Here is a 25685-nt window from a genome sequence, read left to right on the forward strand (position 1 = left end):
TGTCGCCCCATTCTCTGTAAACCCTAGATACGGACGTGTGCGTGAAAAGCCCAGGAGGCCGGACGTTTGAAATACTGGATCCGGCGCGTCTGGTACCGACGATCATACCACCACGCTTAACGTCGCTTAGGTCACTCGTTTTGCCCATTCAAACGTTCCATCGAACAGTAACTGAATGCCTGGATGCCTGTCTGCTTTATATAACAAGCCACGGCCACGTGACTCACTGTCTGCAGGAGCGAACCAATAGACTGGCTACTGAGTATATAAGCAACACCCAACAGTCTATCAATGCTGTGGTCCAATTCTCTACCCTTCTCTCTTGAAGGTGTAGATTCGTACACTTCCCAAGGAATTTAAAAGGAGAGACTTGGCAAATCAAATTGTATTGGTCACATACATATTTAGCAGATGTTATTGCGGGTGTAGTAAATTGCTTGTGTTCCTAGCTCCAACAGTGCAGTAGTATCTAACAAGTCACAACAACACACACAAATCTAAAAGTAAAACAATGGAATATAAAACTAAAACAAAAAATATATAAATATTCGATTGCGCAATGTCGGAGTGTCATTGACTAAAATACAGTAGAATAGAATACAGTAAATACATATGAGATGAGTAAAGCAGTATGTAAACATTATTAGAGTGACTAGTGTTCCATTATTAAAGTGACCAGTGATTCGAGGTCTATGAATACAGGGCAGCAGCCTCTAAGGTGCAGGGTTGCGTTACCGGGTGGAAGCCGGCAAGTGATGGCTGTTTAACAGTCTGATGGCCTTGAGATAGAAGTTGTTTTTCAGTCTCTCGGTTCCAGCGTTGATGCACCTGTACTGACCTCACCTTCTGGATCATAGTGGGGTGAACAGGCCGTGGCTCATGTCCTTGATGATCTTTTTGACATCGGGTGCTGTAGGTGTCCTGGAGGGCAGGTACTTTTCCCCCGGTGATGCGTTGGGCAGACCGCAGCACCCTCTGGAGAGCCTTGCGACTGTGGGCGATGCAGTTGCCGTACCAGGCGGTGATACAGCCCGACAGGATGCTCTCGATTGCGCATCTGTAAAAGTTTGTCAGGGTTTTGGGTGACAAGCCAAATTTCTTCAGTCTCCTGAAGTTCTTCACCACGCTGTCTGTGTGGGTGGACCATTTCAGATCGTCAGGGATGTGTACGCCGAGGAACTTCAAGCTTTCCGCCTTATCCACTGCGGTCCCGTCGATGTGGATATGGGGGTGCTCCCTCTCCCGTTTCCTGTCCACGATCAGCTCCTTTGTTTTGTTGAGTGACAGGATATTTTCCTGACACCACACTGAGTGCCCTCACATCCTCCCTGTAGGCTGTCTCGTCATTGTTGTTAAATCAGGCCTACTACTATTGTGTCGTCTGCACAATCATGGGTGAACAGGGAGTACAGGAGGGGGCTCAGCATGCACCCTTGTGGGGCCCCAGTGTTGAGTATCAGTGGTGGTTTAGACCCAGGGCCCCAAGCTTAATGATGAGCTTGGAGGGTACAATGGTGTTGAATGCTGAGCTGTAGTCAATGAACAGCATTCTGACGTAGGTATTCCTCTTGTTCATATGGGATAGGGCAGTGTGCATCGTCTGTGGATCTATTGGGGCACTACACAAATTGAAGTGGGTCTAGGGTGGCCGGTAGGGTGGAGGTGATATGATCCTTAACTAGCCTCTCAAAGCACTTCATGATGACAGAAGTGAGTGCTACGATAGTCGATAGTCATTTAGTTCAGTTACCTTTGCTTTCTTGGGTACAGGAACAATGGTGGCCATCTTGAATTAAGTCGGGACAACAGACTGGAATAGGGAGCGATTGACTATGTCCGTAAACACATCAGGACGTGGCTAGGGATGGGTTAACACGCCTAAATGTCTTACGTCGGCCACGCAGCAGAACAGTCCTTGGTAGCGGGCCGTGTCGGTGGCTCTGTGTTATCCTCAAAGCGGGCGAAGGTGTTTCGCTTGTCCGGAGGCAAGACATCGGTGTCTGTGATTTTCCCTTCGTAATCCATGATTGTCTTTAGACCCTACCACATACGTCTCGTGTCTGAGCCGTTGAATTGCGACTCCACTTTGTCTCTGTACTGACTTTCTGCCTGTTTGGATTGACTTACGGAGGGAATAACTACACTGTTTATATTTCGGCCATATTCCCAGTCACGTCGTCATGGTTAAATGCGGTGGTTTGCGCTTTCAGTTTTGTGCGAATGCCGTCATCTATCCACGGTTTCTGGTCTGTCAGTCTGTCTCTCATAATGAAAGCAGTTGAGATATACAATGGATCTGAAAGCAGTAGAGTTGGCTGACTGAACACTAAACAGTCCTCGAATGGAAACAGAGACCAAGGTTAACCCTGCCATTAAAAGCCAGACTTATCAACATGGAGTTGATAACACGATCCTGATGAAGTCACCAGTTAACCTTGGTGGTAGTAGACAGACTAAAAACAACGATTTCAGATAAAAGCAGGTGTTCAGTGTGATGATGAATGTAATGAGCGACCTGACAGACAGACCGCTGCCAGGGCTTCTGTTCCGTCGGGGATATTACAGAGAAAATTACAGAGGGATCAGAGTAAACACAGTCTCACACACACACACACAGTCTCACACACACACACACACACACACAGTCTCACACACACAGTCTCACACACACAGTCACACACACACAGTCACACACACACAGTCACACACACACACACACACACACACACACACACACACACACACACACACACACACACAATGCTATCGGCAGAAGTATTCAGACTCATTGACTTTTCCCACATTTTGTTACGTTACAGCCTTATTCTAAGACGTATATTTTTTGCCCCTCAATCTACACACAATACCCAACAATGACAAAGCAAAAACATACATTTACATAAGTATTCAGACCCTTTGCTATGAGACTCGAAACTGAGCTCAGGTGCATCCTGTTTTCATTGATCATCCTTGAGATGTTTCTACAACTTGATTGGACTCCACCTGTGGTAAATTCAATTGATTTGGAAAGACACACACCTGTCTATATAAGGTCCCACAGTTGACAGTGTATGTCAGAGCAAATACCAAGCCATGGGGTCAAGGGAATTGTCTATACAGCTTTGAGACAGGATTGTGTCGAGGCACAGATCTGGGGAAGGGTACCAAAACGTTTCTGCAGCATTGAAGGTCCCCAAGAACACAGTGACCTCCATAATTCTTAACTTGAAGTTTGGAACCGCCAATACTTTTCCAAGAGCTGGCCGCCTGGCCAAACTGATCAATCGGGGGAGAAGGGCCTTGGTCAGGGAGGTGACCAAGAACCCAATGGTCACTGACAGAGCTCCAGAGTTCCTCTGTGGAGATGGGAGAACCTTCCAGAAGGACAACCATCTCTGCAGCACTCCACCAAACAGGCCTTAATTGTAGAGTGGCCTGACGGAAGCTACTACTTAGTAAAAGGCACATGACTGCAGGCCTGGAGTTTGCCAAAAGGCACCGAAAGACTATCACACCATGAGAAACAAGATTCTCTGGTCTGATGAAATCAAGAACGAACTCTTTGGCCTGAATGCCAAGCGTCACGTCTGGAGGAAACCTGGCACCATCTCTACGGTGAAGCATGGTGGTGGCAGCATCACGCTGTGGGGATGTTTTTCAGCGGCAGGGACTAGAAGACTAGTCAGGATCGAGGGAAAGATGAACAGAGCAAAGCAGAGAGGTCCTTGATGAAAACTTGCTCCAGAGTGCTCAGGACCTCAGACTGGGGCGAAGGTTCACCTTCCAACAGGACAACGACCCTAAGCACACAGCCAAGACAACGCAGGAGTGGCTTCGGGACAAGTCTCTGAATGTCCTTGAGTGGCCCAGCCAGAGCCCGGACTTGAACCCAATCGAAGTAGGCTGTGATTCGATGATAAATTAACAGGCACCGCATTGATTATATGCAACGCAGGACAAGCTAGTTAACCTAGTAATATCATCAACCATGTGGTGTTAACTAGTGATGATGTTAAGATTTACTTATTTTATAAGAACAGTTTAATGCTAGCTAGCACCTTACCTTGGCTCCTTGCAGCCACAAGGTCCTTTTGATGCTTCAGTCACTTAACAGGTGGTCAGCCTGCCACGCAGTCTCCTCGTGGATTGCAATGTAATCGGCCATAATCGACATCCAAAAACGCAGATTACTGATTGTTATGAAAACTTGAAATCGGCCCTAATTAATGGGTGGACCTCTGGTTGATACTGAAGGTATATGATCATGTGACTACAGTCAACTCCTGATAAATGCAATGGCTTGTTGTTGCTGTTGTTGAGACTTGTCAACTCCACAGCTAAAAGGTTAGTTCACCGTTAACCAAAGTGCACTTGCCAGAAGTGTCCCGGACTAGCCAAGTTCGGCCTCTGATCTCCCTAACACAACACCATCAAAGCTCCACATATAGTCAGGAGTACCAGCCGTGAGACCCATACCCATATTTATCTAATCAAAATGTTCATCGTACAACATCCCCATCACTGGCACCGACCACTGTTGGCGTGAACCACTGTTGGCGTGAGCCACTGTTGGCGTGAGCCACTGTTGGCGTGAGCCACTGTTGGCGTGAGCCACTGTTATAGCGAACCACTGTTATAGCGAACCACTGTTATAGCGAACCACACTGTTATAGCGAACCACTGTTATAGCGAACCACTGTTATAGCGAACCACTGTTATAGCGAACCACTGTTATAGCGAACCACTGTTATAGCGAACCACTGTTATAGCGAACCACTGTTATAGCGAACCACTGTTATAGCGAACCACTGTTATAGCGAACCACACTGTTATAGCGAACCACACTGTTATAGCGAACCACACTGTTATAGCGAACCACTGTTATAGCGAACCACTGTTATAGCGAACCACTGTTATAGCGAACCACTGTTATAGCGAACCACTGTTATAGCGAACCACTGTTATAGCGAACCACTGTTATAGCGAACCACACTGTTATAGCGAACCACTTATATAGCGAACCACTGTTATAGCGAACCACTGTTATAGCGAACCACACTGTTATAGCGAACCACTGTTATAGCGAACCACTGTTATAGCGAACCACTGTTATAGCGAACCACTGTTATAGCGAACCACTGTTATAGCGAACCACTGTTATAGCGAACCACTGTTATAGCGAACCACTGTTATAGCGAACCACTGTTGATCCATCCCGTTGCCTCCACACAACAAGATTTGATGTCAACCACACTAACAAACAATAAGCTAGTCTTAACCAATATTGAGAAGTAAATCTAGATTATTATATATAAATATGTATTACCTTTGAGCAGGGCGACCCTGTTCTGTGGCTCGTTCAGCTCATGATCATCCATGTTGCCGTCTACACAGAGAGAGAAAGAGAGAGAGAGACAGAGAGAGAGACAGAGAGAGACAGAGAGAGAGACAGAGAGACAGAGACAGAGAGACAGAGACAGAGAGAAAGAGACAGAGAGAGAGACAGAGAGACAGAGAGAGAGAAAGAAAGAGAGAGAGGGACAGAGAGAGAGAGGGACAGAGAGAGAGAGAGACAGAGAGAGAGACAGAGAGAAAGAGAGGGACAGAGAGAAAGAGAGGGACAGAGAGAGAGAGAGGGACAGAGAGAGAGAGAGGGACAGAGAGAGAGAGAGAGAGGATTAACAGTGAGCTGGGACCAGACGGCCAGAGAGAGAGGCAAACTAAATCAATAGCCATCCTGTAGTTCTGCTCGAGATAGAGATTCATTAGCACGCCATGCTGATTATGTCCTAGTTAGAATTGATTAACATAAAACACTTTTTTACATTGGTTTACCATCTTATAAACATAGTGAAGACTGATTGACTTTATGAATTCATATTCAAAGTAATATAAACAGTAATTTAACTATGTCAGTCCTTATAATTAAATTAAAAATATCAACATACCTGTCAACTTCAAACTAGTTAGACCTTTAAAAATGTACAAAATAAATATAGACTTGTTTATATAATAAAAAGTGTTAACAGTATCTTGTTTTACCTGACGTGTCGTCACTGCTGCGATCTTTGCTGGGGCTTAGTGTATCTGACATGTCCGACTCCTTAGCATCCAGTAGGTTTTCTACTGGACAGAGGGACAGACCAGTTAGAACAGGGCAACTACACTCACACGACACTGAACTACCAAATTAATAAAACCACATGAGATAAAATGTAACAAAACGTCAAGTATGTTTAACTCAATAAGCAATATTGAAACAGTACACATGACCCCCCCCCCGTTGCTTCAGTTGGTTTGCTCCCCTTGTTTCCATCCACCCATTAACCACACGTGGTCATAGATCTGCCTGCCTGGGGGTATGAGGTGTGGTCATAGATCTGCCTGCCTGGGGGTATGAGGTGTGGTCATAGATCTGCCTGCCTGGGGGTATGAGGTGTGTCATAGATCTGCCTGCCTGGGGGTATGAGGTGTGGTCATAGATCTGCCTGCCTGGGGGTATGAGGTGTGGTCATAGATCTGCCTGCCAGGGGGTATGAGGTGTGGTCATAGATCTGCCTGCCAGGGGGTATGAGGTGTGGTCATAGATCTGCCTGCCAGGGGGTATGAGGTGTGGTCATAGATCTGCCTGCCTGGGGGTATGAGGTGTGGTCATAGATCTGCCTGCCAGGGGGTATGAGGTGTGGTCATAGATCTGCCTGCCAGGGGGTATGAGGTGTGGTCATAGATCTGCCTGCCTGGGGGTATGAGGTGTGGTCATAGATCTGCCTGCCAGGGGGTATGAGGTGTGGTCATAGATCTGCCTGCCAGGGGGTATGAGGTGTGGTCATAGATCTGCCTGCCTGGGGGTATGAGGTGTGGTCATAGATCTGCCTGCCAGGGGGTATGAGGTGTGGTCATAGATCTGCCTGCCAGGGGGTATGAGGTGTGGTCATAGATCTGCCAGGGGGTATGAGGTGTGTCATAGATCTGCCTGCCAGGGGGTATGAGGTGTGGTCATAGATCTGCCTGCCAGGGGGTATGAGGTGTGGTCATAGATCTGCCTGCCAGGGGGTATGAGGTGTGGTCATAGATCTGCCAGGGGGTATGAGGTGTGTCATAGATCTGCCTGCCAGGGGGTATGAGGTGTGGTCATAGATCTGCCTGCCAGGGGGTATGAGGTGTGGTCATAGATCTGCCTGCCAGGGGGTATGAGGTGTGGTCATAGATCTGCCTGCCAGGGGGTATGAGGTGTGGTCATAGATCTGCCAGGGGGTATGAGGTGTGTCATAGATCTGCCTGCCAGGGGGTATGAGGTGTGGTCATAGATCTGCCTGCCAGGGGGTATGAGGTGTGGTCATAGATCTGCCTGCCAGGGGGTATGAGGTGTGGTCATAGATCTGCCTGCCTGGGGGTATGAGGTGTGGTCATAGATCTGCCTGCCTGGGGGTATGAGGTGTGGTCATAGATCTGCCTGCCTGGTGGCATGAGGTGTGGTCATAGATCTGCCTGCCAGGGGGTATGAGGTGTGTCATAGATCTGCTTGCCAGGGGGTATGAGGTGTGGTCATAGATCTGCCTGCCAGGGGGTATGAGGTGTGGTCATAGATCTGCCTGCCAGGGGGTATGAGGTGTGTGTGGTTGCACCACACAACTGAAATAGCTGTCCTACAGAGCTAGTTGGAGCTAAAGGCCAGAACTAGTTGTTACTGTCCTACAGAGCTAGTTGGAGCTAAAGGCCAGAACTAGCTGTATGTTAACTCAACAATAGACTTTATGCACGGTGGTATTTGTGTGAGTGTGGGGGGGAGACAGAGAGAGAGAGAGACACAGACAGACAGACAGACAGACAGACAGACAGACAGACAGACAGACAGACAGACAGACAGACAGACACAGACAGAGACAGAGACAGACAGAGAAAGAGAGAACAATAATGGAAACGTCTCAGAGCTCCCGTCCAACAACAAGGGGTTTGTCTGACTCTGGTGGTGTTTAATAGATGCTATTGTGACACCTGGTGGACACAATTGGATTTAAAATGAGCCTGAGAGAACACAGTGCGTTGTGAATTCTGTAATGAATGTATTGTAATGTTTTTTAAATTGTATAACTGCCTTAATTTAGCCGGACCCCAGGAAGATTAGCTACTGCCTTGTATGATCTTTTACCAGATCTAATGTGTCATATTCTCCTATATTAATTTCACATTTCCACTAACTTCAAAGTGTTTCCTTTCAAATGGTATCAAGAAAATGCGTATCCTGGCTTCAGGTCCTGAGCTACAGACAGTTAGAGCTACCGTCCAACACCAAGGGGTTTGTCTGACTGGTCAGAGCTACCGTCCAACACCAAGGGGTTTGTCTGACTGGTCAGAGCTACCGTCCAACACCAAGGGGTTTGTCTGACTGGTCAGAGCTACCGTCCAACACCAAGGGGTTTGTCTGACTGGTCAGAGCTACCGTCCAACACCAAGGGGTTTGTCTGACTGGTCAGAGCTACCGTCCAACACCAAGGGGTTTGTCTGACTGGTCAGAGCTACCGTCCAACACCAAGGGGTTTGTCTGACTGGTCAGAGCTACCGTCCAAAACCAAGGGGTTTGTCTGACTGGTCAGAGCTACCGTCCAAAACCAAGGGGTTTGTCTGACTGGTCAGAGCTACCGTCCAACACCAAGGGGTTTGTCTGACTGGTCAGAGCTACCGTCCAACACCAAGGGGTTTGTCTGACTGGTCAGAGCTACCGTCCAACACCAAGGGGTTTGTCTGACTGGTCAGAGCTACCGTCCAACACCAAGGGGTTTGTCTGACTGGTCAGAGCTACCGTCCAACACCAAGGGGTTTGTCTGACTGGTCAGAGCTACCGTCCAACACCAAGGGGTTTGTCTGACTGGTCAGAACTACCGTCCAACACCAAGGGGTTTGTCTGACTGGTCAGAGCTACCGTCCAACACCAAGGGGTTTGTCTGACTGGTCAGAGCTACCGTCCAACACCAAGGGGTTTGTCTGACTGGTCAGAACTACCGTCCAACACCAAGGGGTTTGTCTGACTGGTCAGAGCTACCGTCCAACACCAAGGGGTTTGTCTGACTGGTCAGAACTACCGTCCAACACCAAGGGGTTTGTCTGACTGGTCAGAGCTACCGTCCAACACCAAGGGGTTTGTCTGACTGGTCAGAGCTACCGTCCAAGACCAAGGGGTTTGTCTGACTGGTCAGAGCTACCGTCCAACACCAAGGGGTTTGTCTGACTGGTCAGAGCTACCGTCCAACACCAAGGGGTTTGTCTGACTGGTCAGAGCTACCGTCCAACACCAAGGGGTTTGTCTGACTGGTCAGAGCTACCGTCCAACACCAAGGGGTTTGTCTGACTGGTCAGAGCTACCGTCCAACACCAAGGGGTTTGTCTGACTGGTCAGAGCTACCGTCCAAAACCAAGGGGTTTGTCTGACTGGTCAGAGCTACCGTCCAACACCAAGGGGTTTGTCTGACTGGTCAGAACTACCGTCCAACACCAAGGGGTTTGTCTGACTGGTCAGAGCTACCGTCCAACACCAAGGGGTTTGTCTGACTGGTCAGAGCTACCGTCCAACACCAAGGGGTTTGTCTGACTGGTCAGAGCTACCGTCCAACACCAAGGGGTTTGTCTGACTGGTCAGAGCTACCGTCCAACACCAAGGGGTTTGTCTGACTGGTCAGAGCTACCGTCCAACACCAAGGGGTTTGTCTGACTGGTCAGAACTACCGTCCAACACCAAGGGGTTTGTCTGACTGGTCAGAGCTAGCGTCCAACACCAAGGGGTTTGTCTGACTGGTCAGAGCTACCGTCCAACAACAAAGGGGTTGTCTGATTGTTCAGGGCTGGTCAGTCACTCTATAGTATAAGTTTTCGTGATCTTCCTGTTCGGCTTTGCGCCCCTTCGGGCTTGTGCGGTGGGGGAGATCTTTGTGGGCTATACTCAGCCTTATCTCAGGGTAGTAAATTGGTGGTCTGTTGATATCCCTCTCGTGGTGCGGGGCTCTGCTTTGGCAAAGTGGGTGGGGTTATATCCTGCCTGGTTGGCTCTGTCTGGGGGTATTGTCGGACGGGGCCACAGTGTCCCCGGACCCCCCCCCCCCCCCGTCTCAGCCTCCAGTATCTACGCTGGTGTCCTTAAGTTCTCCCTCTCCTCCTGGAGGACCTGAGCCCTGGACCATGCCTCAAGACTACCTGGCCTGATGACTCCTTGCTGTCCCCAGTCCTCCTGGTCGTTCTGCTGTTCTACTTGCTGCTATGGAACCCTGATCTGTTCACCGGACGTGCTACCTGTCCCAGACCTGCTGTTTTTGTCTCTCTCTCTCTCCCCCTCCTGTGTCTCTACCTCTGAATGCTCGGCTATGAAAAGCCAACTGACTCCTGAAGTACTGACCTGTTGCACCCTCTACAACCACTGTGATTATTATTTGACCCTGCTGGTTATCTATGAACATTTGAACATCTTCAAGAACGATCTAACCTTAAATGGTCATGTACTCTTATAATCTCCACCAGCACAGCCAGAAGAGGTCTGGCCACCCCTCAGAGCCTGGTTCCTCTAGGTTTCTTCCTAGGTTTTGGCCTTTCTAGTGAGTTTTTCCTAGCAACCGTGCTTCTACACCTGCATTGCTTGCTGTTTGGGGTTTTAGGCTGGGTTTCTGTACAGCACTTTGAGATATCAGCTGATGTAAGAAGGGCTATATAAATACATTTGATTGATTCACGGATCCACATGTACCCGAATGCCCGCGACGTGAACCGAGCAGCAAGACCGGATCCAGAATTCTATAAATGACAACAGGTCTGGTCGGATCTGATTGTCACGGTCTTGGATATGGGTAATTTTACCTGACTTGTCCGAACGCGACTGCTGCAGTAGAAAGAGAGAGAAATTGTATAATTTATGCTGTTGCTCTTGCTTTTCACGAGAGTGGAGTGTGTTGCGCGTGTAGCTTGTTATTGGCCAATCAGAAGTCATCAAAAGCGGCAATAGACTACAGTCACAGAGCCTACGTAATCATATTTGATAAATAACCTAGTTACGGCAGCTACTAGTCTACTATGGTGCGAGCTGGCTTGGTTGGTCGTAGTCGCTCGTCTCTCCCTCGTCCCCGTGTCACTCGCTCACAAGCATGGCCCCTCCAACGCCTGCTAGAGCGGCACCTCTCTGCCTCCTCTCACGTTTTTTAATCAGCTCAGGTTCATAAAATAGCTCAAAACATTTATCATCTGCTGCTTCCCTCACTTGAAATCGGGCCTGGTCCGTGTGAGAACGCCCCAGGTCCATTTCGGAACTTGTCACTCTTTTTGTACCCATGAAGACCTCTACCCTATAGTGTGGCCTGCTGACCCCCCTGGGTTACAGCTGAAACTCAAGTGTCAATCTCCATGAGTATACTTGCCATTTGCTATTTGGACTTTTGATTTTCTTCTTGATATTTTGATTGGACATTTTAGGTGCACGAGGGAGCTGGCAAGACAAGCATTTCGCTGCACCTGTAATAACACCTGCTAAACTGTGTACGCAATGAATAAACTTTGATTTGAAATTGGAAACAGGCGCTGCCAATCAGTGGTTTCTGTTTTGAGCAGCCTCTTGCCTGACCTTCGTGGCAGTAATCTGGTGTGTGTGTACTGTAATCTGGTGTGTGTGTGTGTGTGTGTGTGTGTGTGTACACTGTAATCTGGTGTGTGTGTGTACTGTAATCAGGTGTGTGTGTGTGTACTGTAATCTGGTGTGTGTGTGTATGTGTTACTGTAATCTGTGTAATGTGGTGTGTGTGTGTGTACTGTAATCTGGTGTGTGTGTGTGTCCTGTAATCTGGTGTGTGTGTGTGTGTGTGTGTGTGTGTACTGTAATCAGGTGTGTGTGTGTACTGTAATCAGGTGTGTGTGTGTGTACTGTAATCTGGTGTGTGTGTGTATGTGTTACTGTAATCTGTGTAATGTGGTGTGTGTGTAACTAATCTGTGTAATGTGGTGTGTGTGTAACTGTAATCTGTGTAATCTTGGGGGACATGCCATACCATTTGTAGCATCTCTGACGTTCCCTCCCACCCTTTTCCTCTCTGAAACAAAACTATTGGCATGATGAGGTCTGTCAGTTACTGTTCCCTGCTGCTAGAATCCTTGTCAGTGGCCTGGTCTCATGTTGGATCAGAGGCAGACATAAATAGATATTATTAAATCAGTGTTGTGTGATTCAGCTGCAGTTTAATTCTCCTGGCTGCATTCAGACTGCTGAGAGAGATGGTACCAGACAGCTGACCCTGAACAGACGATGAGTGCCGGGAGAACATTTAACAGCCGACTCGTGTCTTGGATGCAACTAATAACGCCTTGGATATAGTTTTCACCTACAACAGACATAGACACCGATTCCCCACACGGCAGTTTCTTGTCATTCTTGCTAGCGATCTGGCCATCGAGAATCACAACAACAGGCTGACTTCTGACCCATGGAAGCGCCCACATGGTTTTCAATGACGTCGTCAGCTAATACATCGATAGAGCCCGTGTAATGAACAGTATTTTACCTTTGAGTCTGTCAGGACTGGTAAGGCTGTCTCCTTCTGCTGTCTGGTTGTTCTGCAGGTGGGCATCGATCACCTCTGAGACACAGTAGAGATCCTCCATTAGTAAGTGGTCATAACACCTCATATCAGTCACATTTAGGGAAAAGTATTGGAAATCAGCATACGATGCAATTTTTACAAATCTGTCCCTAATATTCACATTTGACAGGAGCAAAACTCATCTCCCGACTCATCTAACTACATTTTTCATTGTATTTTCTAATGATCAATCGCTCAGTAAACATGCCTGGCCCTGAATAAATAATATTATCAAGCAGACAAAGGAGACTAGCTAAAAAAAAACATATGGCTTCAGCCAAGTAGACTGACTAAAACAACCATATGGCTTCAGCCAAGTAGACTGACTAAAACAACCATATGGCCTCAGCCAAGTAGACTGACTAAAACAACCATATGGCTTCAGCCAAGTAGACTGACTAAAACAACCATATGGCCTCAGCCAAGTAGACTGACTAAAACAACCATATGGCTTCAGCCAAGTAGACTGACTAAAACAACCATATGGCTTCAGCCAAGTAGACTGACTAAAACAACCATATGGCTTCAGCCAAGTAGACTGACTAAAACAACCATATGGCTTCAGCCAAGTAGACTGACTAAAACAACCATATGGCCTCAGCCAAGTAGACTGACTAAAACAACCATATGACTTCAGCCAAGTAGACTGACTAAAACAACCATATGGCCTCAGCCAAGTAGACTGACTAAAACAACCATATGGCCTCAGCCAAGTAGACTGACTAAAACAACCATATGGCTTCAGCCAAGTAGACTGACTAAAACAACCATATGGCCTCAGCCAAGTAGACTGACTAAAACAACCATATGGCTTCAGCCAAGTAGACTGACTAAAACAACCATATGGCCTCAGCCAAGTAGACTGACTAAAACAACCATATGGCTTCAGCCAAGTAGACTGACTAAAACAACCATATGGCTTCAGCCAAGTAGACTGACTAAAACAACCATATGGCCTCAGCCAAATAGACTGACTAAAACAACCATATGGCTTCAGCCAAGTAGACTGACTAAAACAACCATATGGCCTCAGCCAAGTAGACTGACTAAAACAACCATATGGCTTCAGCCAAGTAGACTGACTAAAACAACCATATGACCTCAGCCAAGTAGACTGACTAAAACAACCATATGGCTTCAGCCAAGTAGACTGACTAAAACAACCATATGGCTTCAGCCAAGTAGACTGACTAAAACAACCATATGGCTTCAGCCAAGTAGACTGACTAAAACAACCATATGGCCTCAGCCAAGTAGGCTGACTAAAACAACCATATGGCCTCAGCCAAGTAGACTGACTAAAACAACCATATGGCCTCAGCCAAGTAGCCTGACTAAAACAACCATATGGCTTCAGCCAAGTAGACTGACTAAAACAACCATATGGCCTCAGCCAAGTAGACTGACTAAAACAACCATATGGCCTCAGCCAAGTAGACTGACTAAAACAACCATGTGGCCTCAGCCAAATAGACTGACTAAAACAACCATATGTAGACAGGAAATAGCTAGATTTAAAAATGACTCTAATTCCTACACTACTATTTTGCTGACAAAGCAAAACCATGGAGAACACACACATAGCAAGAAAACAAAGACTCACCGTCGAAGTTGGCCAGCTTGTGCAACGACGAGCCCACTGCTTCTTTCAACTGTTTCACAGCTGTAGAGGGGAGAAATTGTGGTCAAAACGTGACGATGACTGAACGAGGCCACCTGTAGAGTGAGAGAAGCATCCATCTCCAAGCCTCGTCTCAGGATTAGCCTCGAGCTAGCTTCTGAGCGGCGCTAGTAGGTCGTTAAGCTCTTTTAAGAACAGCGAGAAAAAAAAAATGCTGTTTATCAACCAATTAGCTATTAATAAGCTAATTTAATTTGGTTCATCAACCAATTAGCTATTAATAAGCTAATTTAATTTGCCATGCTGGAATTCTCTCAACACAGTACCACTCAAAGCAGTGTGATGTAAAAATGTACAGAACAGTACAAACGATCGGTGCAAAGACAACAGCTAGCGTCATCACTAGCAGGTAAACTACAGTACCCAACATGCAACAGAACAAGGAAGTTTAAACACCCAGACAGTCCAAGAGAGGAACCACACAGTTAGGCTAATATCTAGTGAAAAGTTAAAAAAGGTGGTGTTATCATGCAGAAAACCAAAGAGTGATTGTGAAGGTCTCAAAAGAAGAGGAAAAACAAGTTATGCAATTATATGAAGAAACAATAGGTAAAGGAAACCATTCTAGTAGTCTGCCCTGAGACACGGTACATTCTGCTATACCAGGAAACCATTCTAGTAGCCTGCCCTGAGACACGGTACATTCTGCTATACCAGGAAACCATTCTAGTAGCCTGCCCTGAGACATGGTACATTCTGCTATACCAGGAAACCATTCTAGTAGTCTGCCCTGAGACACGGTACATTCTGCTATACCAGGAAACCATTCTAGTAGCCTGCCCTGAGACATGGTACATTCTGCTATACCAGGAAACCATTCTAGTAGCCTGCCCTGAGACACGGTACATTCTGCTATACCAGGAAACCATTCTAGTAGCCTGCCCTGAGACACGGTACATTCTGCTATACCAGGAAACCATTCTAGTAGCCTGCCCTGAGACACGGTACATTCTGCTATACCAGGAAACCATTCAACACGGTACATTCTGCTATACCAGGAAACCATTCTAGTAGCCTGCCCTGAGACACGGTACATTCTGCTATACCAGGAAACCATTCTAGTAGCCTGCCCTTAGACACGGTACATGTGGCTAACGCTAAACTCTTAGCTCACAGCAGTTCCCTTGACAACAGTAAACTCTGGTTTCATCACGGGCAGCATGGACGGACAGCGTTCTCCAAACCACACTTAACTAAAGGCTTCAGTAGGACAGGAAATGGATGTCAGAAACTTCGTGGAACATGCGTTCCTCCTCCGTTACAAAGTAGCTCTGCGGTAAAGTTGCCCTCAGGTACAAATCTAGGATCAGCTTCCCCTCACCCCAATCCTAACCATAACCATTTGTGGGGAAAACACAAAACTGACCTAAGATCAGCATCTGGGGGCAAATTCACCCTGAACCCCTGAGCCCCAGGGAATAAACATTGATAATCTGAAATATCCTGATGACACGACCCTAACAGGCTGACTACTGTCTGCACTTTAGAGGAAGCATTTTAACCGTTCAGATTTTACACTAGCACCTAGGTCTGGCTGTACAACCGATTGGCAAACGTACTGCAAATTGAGAAATGTGACTGAACTGAATAAAAATAATAAACTACACTATGAAACAAATATAAATTACATAAATAACAATATTAAAAAGCTTTGGAGCACCTTACATTACATTTTGGGTAAAAAGGCAAACTCCGCTCCATCATTCACTGAATCAGATGGCTCATTCATCACAAAACCGACTGATATTGCCAACTACTTAAATAATTTTTTTATTGGCAAGACTAACAAACTTAGGCTAAAAACATGCCAGGAACAAACGCTGACACTACACATCCAAGTATATCTGATCAAATTATGAAAGACAAGAATTTTAATTTTGAATTCCGTAAAGTCAGTGTGGAAGAGGTGAGAAAATTATTGTTGTCTATCAACAATGACCAGCCACCGGAGTCTGACAACTTGGATGGAAAATTACTGAGGATTATAGCGGACAATATTGCCTCTCCTATTTGCCATATCTTCAATTTAAGCCTACTAGAGAGCGTGTGTCCTCAGGCCTTGAGGGAAGCAAAAGTCATTCAGCTACCCAAGAATAGTAAAAGCCCCCTTTACTGGCTCAAATAGCTGACCAATCAGCCTGTTACCAACACTTAGTAAACTTCTGGAAAAAATGGTGTTTGACCAGATACAATGCTATTTAACAGGAAACAAACTGACAACAGAATTTCAGCACGCGTATAGTGAAGGACTTTCAACAAGCACAGCACTTACACACATGTTTTATTTATTTAACTAGGCATGTCAGTTAAGAACAAATTCTTATTTACAATGACTGCCTAGGAACAGTGGGTTAACTGCCTTGTTCAGGGGCAGAACGACAGATTTGTACCTTGTCAGCTCGGGGATTCGATTCAGCAACCTTTCGGTTACTGGCCCAATGCTCTAACCACTAAGCTACCTGATTGGCTGAGAGAAATTTATTAAAAAGCGAATTGTCGGGGCCGTTTTGTTAGACTTCAGTGCGGCTTTTGACATTATCGATCATAGCCTGTTGCTGGAAAAACGTATGTGTTATGGCTTTACACCCCCTGCTATATTATGGATAAAGAGTTACCTGTCTAACAGAACACAGAGGGTGTTATGGCTTTACACCCCCTGCTATAATGTGGATAAAGAGTTACCTGTCTAACAGAACACAGAGGGTGTTATGGCTTTACACCCCCTGCTATAATGTGGATAAAGAGTTGCCTGTCTAACAGAACACAGAGGGTGTTATGGCTTTACACCCCCTGCTATATTGTGGATAAAGAGTTGCCTGTCTAACAGAACACAGAGGGTGTTATGGCTTTACACCCCCTGCTATATTGTGGATAAAGAGTTGCCTGTCTAACAGAACACAGAGGGTGTTATGGCTTTACACCCCCTGCTATATTGTGGATAAAGAGTTGCCTGTCTAACAGAACACAGAGGGTGTTATGGCTTTACACCCCCTGCTATATTGTGGATAAAGAGTTACCTGTCTAACAGAACACAGAGGGTGTTATGGCTTTACACCCCCTGCTATAATGTGGATAAAGAGTTGCCTGTCTAACAGAACACAGAGGGTGTTATGGCTTTACACCCCCTGCTATAATGTGGATAAAGAGTTACCTGTCTAACAGAACACAGAGGGTGTTATGGCTTTACACCCCCTGCTATAATGTGGATAAAGAGTTACCTGTCTAACAGAACACAGAGGGTGTTATGGCTTTACACCCCCTGCTATAATGTGGATAAAGAGTTACCTGTCTAACAGAACACAGAGGGTGTTATGGCTTTACACCCCCTGCTATAATGTGGATAAAGAGTTACCTGTCTAACAGAACACAGAGGGTGTTATGGCTTTACACCCCCTGCTATATTGTGGATAAAGAGTTACCTGTCTAACAGAACACAGAGGGTGTTATGGCTTTACACCCCCTGCTATATTGTGGATAAAGAGTTACCTGTCTAACAGAACACAGAGGGTGTTATGGCTTAACACCCCCTGCTATAATGTGGATAAAGAGTTACCTGTCTAACAGAACACAGAGGGTGTTATGGCTTTACACCCCCTGCTATAATGTGGATAAAGAGTTACCTGTCTAACAGAACACAGAGGGTGTTATGGCTTTACACCCCCTGCTATAATGTGGATAAAGAGTTACCTGTCTAACAGAACACAGAGGGTGTTATGGCTTTACACCCCCTGCTATAATGTGGATAAAGAGTTACCTGTCTAACAGAACACAGAGGGTGTTATGGCTTTACACCCCCTGCTATAATGTGTTATGGCTTTACACCCCCTGCTATATTGTGTTATGGCTTTACACCCCCTGCTATAATGTGTTATGGCTTTACACCCCCTGCTATAATGTGGATAAAGAGTTACCTGTCTAACAGAACACAGAGGGTGTTCTTTAACTTCTCTAGGGTAGGGGGCAGCATTTGGAATTTTGGATGAAATGCATGCCCAAATTAAACTGCCTTTATCTCGGGCCCAGAATATATGATATGCATATATCTGGTAGATTTGGATAGAAAACTCTAAAGTTTCCAAAACTGTTAAAATAGTGTCTGTGAGTATAACAGAACTGATTTTGCAAGCAAAAACCTGAGAAAAATCCATTCAGGAAGTAGTTATTTTTTTTGGTTTTGTAGTTTTCTATTCAATGCCATTACAGTATCCATTGACTTAGGACTCAAAATGCAGTTTCTATGCCTTCCACTAGCTGTCAACAGTCTTCAGAAAATGTTTCAGGCTTGTATTCTGAAAAATGAAGAAGTAAGAGCAGTCTGAATGAGTGGACCCTGCCGTGTCACAGAGCTTTTTCCTGCGCAAGACCGAGAGAGTGCGTTTCTTGTTTACCTTTTAAATTGACGACGTTATTGTCCGGTTGAAATATTATTGATTATTTCGGCTAAACACAACCTGAGGTTTGAATATAAACATCGTTTGACATGTTTCTATGAACTTTACGGATACAATTTAGATTTTTTTGTCTTTCCGTTTTTACTTTGTTTGAGCCTGTGGATTACTGAAGAAAACAGGCGAACAAAATGGAGGTTTTTGGGTATAAAGAGACTTTATTGTACCATATGTAGGTTATCAAAGGTAAGGGATTAATTTTATCTCTATTTCTAAATTGTGTAACTGTTCTACCTGGCTGGCTACTGTTTGTAATGATTTGTCTAGTGGGCTATGTTCTCATAATCGTAATGTATGCTTTCGCCGTAAAGCATTTTAAAAATCTGACACCGTGGTTGGATTCACAAGAAGTTAATCTTTAAACCTATGTAAAATATGTTTTGTTTTCTGAATTTTTATAATGAGTATTTCTGTATTTGAATTTGGCGCCCAGCAGTTTCACTGGCTGCTGTAGAGGTGGGACGCTACCGTCTCACGTGCCCAAGAGAGGTTAATGGAAGCCTCTCCAACATTATCCAGGTAGAGTCAGGAATTCCCCAGGGCAGCGGTCTAGGGCCCTTTTTTCAATCTTTCAAACGACATGCCACTGGCTTTGAGTAAAGCCAGAGTTTCTATGTATGCGGATGACTCAACACTTTACACGTCAGATACTACAGACTGAAATGACTGCAACACTGAACAAAGAGCTGCAGTTAGTTTCAGAGTGGGTGGCAAGAAATAAGTTAGACCTAAATATTTCAAAAACTAAACCCTAATCCTTAACTAAATCTTTAAATTAATAATGTGAAAATTGAGCAAGTTGAGGTGACTAAACTGCTTGGAGTAACCCTGGATTGTAAACTGTCATGGTCAAAACATATTGATACAACAGTAGCTAAGATGTGGAGAAGTCTGTCCATAATAAAGCACGGCTCTACCTTCTTAACAACGCTAACAACAAGGCAGGTCCAACAGGCCCTAGTTTTATCTCACCTGGACTACTGTTCACAAAAAAGGACTTAGGAAAATTGCAATTGGCTCAGAACAGGGCAGCACGGCTGGCCCTTGGTTGTACACAGAGAGTTAACATTAATAACACGGAGAGATTGACTTCATCACATCAAAACATATTTTATTAGTCAGATGCTTACTTACAAGCCCTTAACCAACAATGCAACCTCTTGACGCTAGGGGTCATATTATTATTATTATTATTTTTTTTTTAAACGTTCCCAACGTAAACGGACATTTTCTCTGGCCCAGTTCGTAGAATATGCATATAATTTACAGATTAGGATAGAAAACACTCCAAAGTTTCCAAAACTGTCAAAATATTGTCTGTGAGTATAACAATACTTATTCTGCTGGCGAAAACCTGAGAAAATATAACCCGGAAGTGAAAAAAAAAAAAAACTTCTGTGTTTCCTGGACCGTCTATCCTCCATTTAAAGGGGTATCAACCAGATTCCTTTTCCAATGGCTTCCTCAGGCTGTGACCAGGCTTTAGACATAGTTTCAGGCTTTCATTTTGAAAAATGAGTGAGATGTTTCAAAAGAGGTCAGGTGTCCTCTGAATAGTTCCTGCGCGCGAGAGAGGGGCTCCCCATTTTCCTTTTGTCTCTTAAAGAAATAGTTATGGTCCGGTTGAAATATTATCGATTATGTTTGTTAGAAACAACATGAGGATTGATTTAAAAAAACATTTGACATGTTTCTACGACCATTACGGATACTTTTTGGAATTTGTCGAACGGAACAATGCTGTATTTTTCTCAACATAATGCGCAACCCAAATAGCGTTTTTTTGTGATAAAAGTAATATTTATCGAACAAAAAGAACATTTGTGGTGTAACTGGGAGTCTCGTGAGTGGAAACATCCAAAGATTATCAAAGGTAAGCGATTAATTTTATTGCTTTTCTGACTTTCGTGACCAAGCTAACCAAGCTAATATAAGGCTAGCTGTTGTAGCATTGATTGCTACACTCACAAAATCTTGGATTTCTTTCGCTGTAAAGTATATTTTCTAAATCTGACACGATAGGTGGATTAACAACAAGCTAAGCTGTGTTTTGGTATATTTCACTTGTGATTGCATGATTATAAATATTTTTTGTAATATTTATGCATTTGGCGCCCTGCAATTCTAGCGGTTGTTTAGGAAAGTGATCCCGTAAAAGGGATCCGTAGCGCAGAGAAGTTAAGAAAATAGGATTAAGAAAAGATTGACTAAATATAAACAATTATGGAGGCTATATACAGGGAGTACCGGTACCGAATCAATGTACAGGTTAGTGGAGGTAACTTGTACATGTAGGTAAGGGTAAAGTGACAATGCATAGATAATAAACAGCGAGTAGCAGCGGGTGTCAATGCAAATAGTCTGGGTGGCCATCTGATTAATTGTTCAGCAGTCTTATGACTTGGGGGTAAAAGCTGTTAAGGAGCCTTTTGGAGTCCCCCACCTAGTATAGAGGTCATGGACGGCAGGAAGCTTGGCCCCAATGATGTACTGGGCCATACGCACTACCCTCTGTAGTGCCTTGCGGTCAGAGGCCGAGCAGTTGCCGTACCAGGCAGTGACGCAAAATGTAAGGATGCTCTCGATGGTGCAGCTGTACAACTTTTTGAGGATCTGGGGACCCATGCCAAATCTTTTCAGTCTCCTGAGGGGGAATAGGCTTTGTCATGCCCTCTTCACAACTGTCTTGGTGTGTTTGGACCATGATAGTTTGTGGTTGATGTGGACACCAAGGAACTTGAAGCTCTCAACCTGCTCCGTCGATGAGAATGGGGGCGTGCTCGGTCCTCCTTTTCCTGAAGTCCACAATCGTCTCCTTTGTCTTGATCACGTTGAGGGAGAGGTTGTTGTCCTGGCACCACCTGGCCAGGTCTCTGACCTCCTCCCTATAGGCTGTCTCATCGTTGTCGGTGATCAGGCCTCCCACTGTTGTGTCGTCTGCAAACTTAATGATGGTGTTGGAGTCGTGCCTGGCCATGCAGTCATGAGTGAACAGGGAGTACAGGAGGGGACTGAGCACGCACCCCCGAGGGGTGTCAGGAAGTCCAGGATCCAGTTGCAGTGGGGGGTGTTTAGTCCCAGGATCCTTAGCTTATTTATGAGCTTTGACGGCACTATGGTATTGAACGCTGAGCTGTAGTCAATGAATAGCATTCTCACATAAGTGTTCCTTTTGTCCAGGTGGGAAAGGGCAGTGTGGAGTGTAAGAGATTGTGTCATCTGTGGATCTGTTGGGGCGGTATGCAAATTGAAGTGGGTCTAGGGTTTCTGGGATAATGGTGTTGATGTGAGCCATGACCAGCCTTTCAAAGCACTTCATGGCTACAGACGTGAGTGCTACGGGTCTGTAGTCGTTTAGGCAGGTTGCCTTTGTGTTCTTGGGCACAGGGATTATGGTGGTCTGCTTGAAACATGTTGGTATTACAGACACAGACAGGTAGAGATTGAAAATGTCAGTGAAGACTGCCAGTTGGTCAGCACATGCTCAGAGTATGCAGCCTGGTAATCCGTCTGGCCCTGCGAATGTTGACCTGTTTAACTTTTTATGGCTGCAGGGGCAGTATTGAGTAGCTCTGATAAAAGGTGCCCATTTCAAACGGCCTCGTACTCAATTCTTGCTCGTACAATATGCATATTATTATTACTATTGGATAGAAAACACTCTCTAGTTTCTAAAACCGTTTGAATTATATCTGTGAGTGAAACAGAACTCATTCTGCAGCAAACTTCCTGACAGGAAGTGGAAAGTCTGAAATTGAGGCTCTGTTCCAGGGGCTGCCTATTAAAGCCCTTGTTATTTATTAGTTTAGATGCACTTCATACGTCTTCCACTAGATGTCGACGAGGAGTGAGAGAAGAAATGGACTGTGTAACTTGATCTGGACTCAAATTACAGCTCCTGGAATGACGTGTCCTCCATTTCCTGTTTTCAGGAAGGCGCGAAGAGGGACATGGATTTACCTTTTGAAAAGCTGTCGTTATAGGCGACTACTATCTCCGGCTTTGATTTTATTTGATACATGTGACCATATCATCGTAAAGTATGTTTTTTCAATATAGTTTAATCAGATTATTGAAATTTTTTCTGAAGTTTTGCCGTGTTCCGTTCTCTGACTTTGTTGACGATGGAGAGCTTCATGCCACTTGGTTAGTGTGCTTGCTAATTCAAGAGGGAAAGTGGCCGTTCTAAATCCAAACAACGATTGTTCCCGACAAAGGACCCCTTGTCCAACATTCTGATGAAAGATCAGCAAAAGTAAGAAACATTTTATGATGCTATTTCATATATCTGTCGTACATGTGAAGTAGTCGTCGGCGCCCAACTTTTGGGTACTCTAGCTATACCGAAGCTGGATGTCGTAATGAAGTTATTTTTTAGAATTCTAACACTGCGATTTCATTAAGAACTAATGGATCTATCATTTCCTATACAACATGTATTTTTTAGTTATGTTTATGAATAGCTATTTGGTCAGAATATGTGTGTCAGAAAAAGTGTCCGAAAAATATCCGGACGTTGTGGGAAATAGTAGCTACGTTAGCACAATGTGTAACCACTGATTTCAGCTCTAAATATGCACATTTTCGAACAAAACATAAGTGTATGTATAACCTGATGTTATAGGATTGTCATCTGATGAAGAATATCAAGGTTAGTCAAAAATTATATATCTTTTACTGGTTTGTCACGATCGCTATTATACTGCTTTTATTATACTGCTTTTATTATACTGCTGGGGAAGGGCTTGTGTTTCTGGCTATTGTGGTAAGCTAATATAACGCTATATTGTGTTTTCGCTGTAAAACACTTAATAAATCGGAAATATTGGCTGGAATCACAAGATGCCTGTCTTTCATTTGCTGTACACTATGTATTTTTCAGAAATGTTTTATGATGAGTATTTAGGTATTTGGCGTTGGTGTCTGTAATTATTCTGTCTGCTTTCGGTGCAATTTCTGATTGTAGCTGCAATGTAAACTATGATTTATACCTGAAATATGCACATTTTTCGAACAAAACATAGATTTATTGTATAACATGTTATAAGACTGTCATCTGATGAAGTTGTTTCTTGGTTAGTTTGGTTGGTTCTTGGTTAGTTAGGTTGGCTTTGTGCATGCTACCTGTGCTGTGAAAAATGTCTGTCCTTTTTTGTATTTGGTGGTGAGCTAACATAAATATACGTGCTGTTTTCGCTGTAAAACATTTTAAAAATCGGACATGTTGGCTGGATTCACAAGATGTGTACCTTTCATTTGCTGTATTGGACTTGTTAATGTGTGAAAGTTAAATATTTAAAAAAAAATATCTTTTGAATTTCGTGCCCTGCACTTGAGCTGGCTGTTGTCATATTGTGGGCGGCCTCGGGCTTGCAGCCATAAGAAGTTAAAGGTCTTACTCATATCGGCTGCAGAGACCGTGATCACACAGTCGTCCGGAACAGCTGATGCTCTCATGCATGTTTCAGTGTTACTTGCCTCAAAGCGAGCATAGAAGTGATTTAGCTCATCTGGTAGCTCGGTGTCACTGGGCAGCTCTCAGCTGTGCCTCCCTTTGTAGTCTGTAATAGTTTGCAATACCTGTCCTGCAATAATGCCAAATCCGAACTACTAACGGAACCAATAAGTCCAAGATGTTCTGATCAGAATCGGGAACAAAACGATAAATAATTGACCTTTTCCTCCACCAGGTGTCAATCAATATCAAAATCAGTCAAATGTATTTAGAAAGCCCGACTCACATCAGCAGTAAGTGGACACAAGCTTTGTCTCAATGTGAGGCAACTCAGACCTGCTACCTCAGCAATACGACTGTTCATGTTACAGTATCCAGGGAGATCCCACTTCACTGCAAAGAGATGGACAGGTTTCACTGGTGCCTGAAGGACTGGTGTGACGATAGCTGATTAGTGGTAGATCACGAAAGGCCGTCTGTTAGCTATAGAATACAAGGACGTGCAGACACCAGAAGGCGCTAGAGTTTATCTAGCCTGGTTTCTCTGCCACTACAGACAGTGATGTCGTGAGCTCAGCTCCACTGCTCTGCGATGTGCCAATGTTAACAGTAAAGTTACTGTAATGTACACTGTTGCTAATGTGAGTCACATTAGGAGAGTGAGTATAACATCCTATTCTTACAAGAGAATACCAGTGCTGTTTACATAATATCACATTATAACCCTTCCCTCTCAGTCTACGTTGATGAATATATAGTGAATTAACTTCCTGTTAGTTTGACCTACACAATAAAATATTAAATGGAATCCAACTTGTGAACAATTTTAATGAAACACCAGTACTCCCTACAGAATAAGTACTCCACCCTCAAGTTGACCTGGTATAGGAAGAGCGTCATTTGGAACCAGTTCATCACGCTCCTTCGGCACATTGTTGATTTAAACCACCCAGATAAATCAGTGTGTTGTTAAGAGATGTAGTCAACAGGAAGAGAAAGTTTAAGGCTGTGAAGAATACAGCAAGAGACATCCCAGGTAAATAACTAAAGCCATACTACCTTCCTGTTGGTTCAGGTCGACGTCAACGTCTATGTCATTGTCTCCTGGTGGATCTCCTAGCGGTATACAGACATGAAGCATCGCCTCAACAACACCAAACAAGCTCAACTTACAGTAACCTGGCCTAGACCACAGTGTTTTACAGTAACCTGGCCGAGACCACAGTGTTTTACAGTAACCTGGCCTAGACCACAGTGTTTTACAGTAACCTGGCCAAGACCACAGTGTTTTACAGTAACCAGGCCTAGACCACAGTGTTTTACAGTAACCTGGCCAAGACCACAGTGTTTTACAGTAACCAGGCCTAGACCACAGTGTTTTACAGTAACCTGTCCGAGACCAGTGTTTTACAGTAACCTGGCCTAGACCACATTGTTTTACAGTAACCTGTCCAAGACCACAGTGTTTTACAGTAACCAGGCCTAGACCACAGTGT

The 25685-nt window shown here is 44.8% G+C and overlaps 1 protein-coding gene across 10 annotated transcripts in view; it reads right to left on the bottom strand.

The window, feature by feature from the left end:
- Positions 1-25685, bottom strand: part of slmapa (sarcolemma associated protein a) — a 156199-nt gene that overhangs the window by 31605 nt on the left and 98909 nt on the right. For 7 of the 10 annotated variants that reach the window (XM_039016583.1, XM_039016589.1, XM_039016590.1 and 4 more), the window contains 5 exons: positions 25249-25305; positions 14209-14268; positions 12528-12602; positions 6043-6126; positions 5327-5386 (listed from right to left, as the gene is read on the bottom strand). In XM_039016583.1, the coding sequence (XP_038872511.1) occupies positions 5327-5386; positions 6043-6126; positions 12528-12602; positions 14209-14268; positions 25249-25305 (336 nt within the window). The remainder of the gene's footprint in view (positions 1-5326; positions 5387-6042; positions 6127-12527; positions 12603-14208; positions 14269-25248; positions 25306-25685) is intronic. The other 3 variants (XM_039016584.1, XM_039016586.1, XM_039016587.1) reach the window with 3 other exon arrangements.

This window comes from Salvelinus namaycush, chromosome 20 (genome assembly GCF_016432855.1).
Source record: "Salvelinus namaycush isolate Seneca chromosome 20, SaNama_1.0, whole genome shotgun sequence".
Taxonomy (NCBI): domain Eukaryota; kingdom Metazoa; phylum Chordata; class Actinopteri; order Salmoniformes; family Salmonidae; genus Salvelinus; species Salvelinus namaycush.